This window comes from Arachis ipaensis, chromosome B09 (assembly GCF_000816755.2).
Source record: "Arachis ipaensis cultivar K30076 chromosome B09, Araip1.1, whole genome shotgun sequence".
NCBI classification, from domain to species: domain Eukaryota; kingdom Viridiplantae; phylum Streptophyta; class Magnoliopsida; order Fabales; family Fabaceae; genus Arachis; species Arachis ipaensis.
In genome coordinates this window covers 10430417-10432482 of record NC_029793.2, presented here as the reverse complement: position 1 = coordinate 10432482, position 2066 = coordinate 10430417, and the positions used below count along the sequence as shown (strand labels likewise).

Below are 2066 nucleotides of genomic sequence, written 5' to 3'. Positions count from 1 at the left end.
TTTGATGATTGAAACTTTCTTTTTCTTTGGTTCCTAGTGTGTGGTCAAACTTAATAAACAATGGTCGCAAATAATGTATAGCACTATATACTTATAGTAAAATTACCACATCATTGATCTTATTTGTTCTGTATGTGTTTTTGCATCCAAATTACTAGTGTTTGGGCAGATGGTGGTCAATGATGATTCTTGTGGGTTCTGCTTTGTTAGTTACTGTTGCAAAAACGAAGGGAAAAGAACAAATTTTATAAATTATTTTTTTGATTATCATAATTTGAGATGATTGAGTTATTCTTTTTTTGATATTCTTCTACTTGCTTTGAAGGACACAATAATGATTGAAAAAATGGACCAGATATCCAGTTTACCAGAAATCATACTTCATGACATTCTCTCAAGACTGCCAAAGCAAGATGCTATCAATACTAGTCTTTTGTCTAAGACATGGAGAGAAATATTCTGTACCTTTCCCATTTTGTCTATTTGTGACCGAGAATCTATTAGCTGGTCTTCCAAGCGGAAGAAAGATCGACAAATTAAGAGATTCCTTGATTATGGCAAGCAAAGATTGCTGAGGTTCAGTGAACAAGGCTTAGCAATCAAAGAATTCACGCTCAAGCTTAGTTTAACCTGCTTTGACCTTCAGCTTATATACCCTGATGTTGATCAGTGGCTTAAGTTAGCCAGTGAATGTGATCTCCAGACCCTAAAGCTTTGCCTGCCTACTTTAAAAAAGGATGATCCGTGCCTATGTTATATCTTGCATCCAGGTGTCATTGAAGCAAGATCACTTAATAAGTTAGTGCTGAAGGGGAGAATCAGATTTGACAAAGAATTCCTGAATCCTTCAGTCAAGTTTTCCTCACTCTGTGTATTATCCTTGAGCTATGTCCTTTTTGATGATGAAGGTGCTATCGAGCATGTTATTTCTCATTCTCCTTTAATTGAGCGTATAACCTTGAAGAGGTGTTATGTATACAACCCCCAAGGTGCCGGAGATATGCAAATTTCTCTTATGAAATCAGTAAGCATGCATGGTCTACAAAATCTCAAGGGAGTTGATATTCAGGGAGTACAAAATGTTTATATTGATGCTCCAAATATTGAGAAACTATATTATGTTGCTGACAGTTATGGGCCCCCCAAGATGAATTTTGATAGTTGTGGAAATTTGAGAGCTTTGACCTTAATGAATATGAACATTAAATTTACTTTTACAGCCACATGGTTTCTTCATCTGTCTTCCAAATTTCCTTTCCTTGAGAGTTTGGAATTGGTTGACTGCTGCATGTTTAAGAACATTAAGATCTCAAGTTCTCAACTCAAGGCTTTGGTGTTATGTTGCTCTACCATGGAGAAGATTGAAATTGACACTCCAAATCTATTATCATTTCGATACTATTATACTGGTGATAACTTACCTTCCATATCTTTTCTAAGCTGTTCTAATCGACTGGAAGTAAATGTTCGGCTCAATATGATTCAACCACGTCTTTACCAGTTGATGAAATTTGTCAAACAATTTAAATACTCACAAAAGTTCTCATCACTCTCCCTCTCCATCCATCCCTGCTTCCCTTCTGATAGTTTTTATGATGATGAATACTATGTAAGTATAAATTGGTACTTATATTCTGTTAGTTTACCTATTTTCTTAATATGGTTGTTATATGCCTTGGATTATGCAGTATTGGGAAGACCCATATTCATGGCCTGTGGCAAGCATCAAACACTTGGTCATACGCTCTGTTCGGAAAGTTAAATCTAAGTATTTGCTTCTTGTGGATCGCTTGTTCTATAGTTTGTGCCGGAAACTATTTCCTTGATTGCACCAAAGCATTCATTGAGGTACAACATTGTCTCCAAAGTTTCTATTTTATTTCCTCCCTGTGCTTTTCATCAATTCAAAGTGTTATCTATGGAGCTTCCAACTCTTATTTGTTATTTGTTTAAACAACAACAGTTTTTCTACTGGATGCTAATGGAAACCAAAATGGCAAAGGGCAAGTTTTGCTCCTATTGTTATCCCAAGTCTAAGTGTTGGTTGCATGGCTTGTAGGATGTCA

The 2066-nt window shown here is 35.9% G+C and overlaps 1 protein-coding gene across 1 annotated transcript; it reads left to right on the top strand.

The window, feature by feature from the left end:
• On the top strand, positions 347-1826 carry LOC107614980 (F-box/LRR-repeat protein At3g59190-like). The gene is made up of 2 exons (XM_016317103.1): positions 347-1609; positions 1689-1826. Exons 1-2 carry the CDS (start codon positions 347-349, stop codon positions 1824-1826), a joined length of 1401 nt encoding a protein of 466 aa, XP_016172589.1.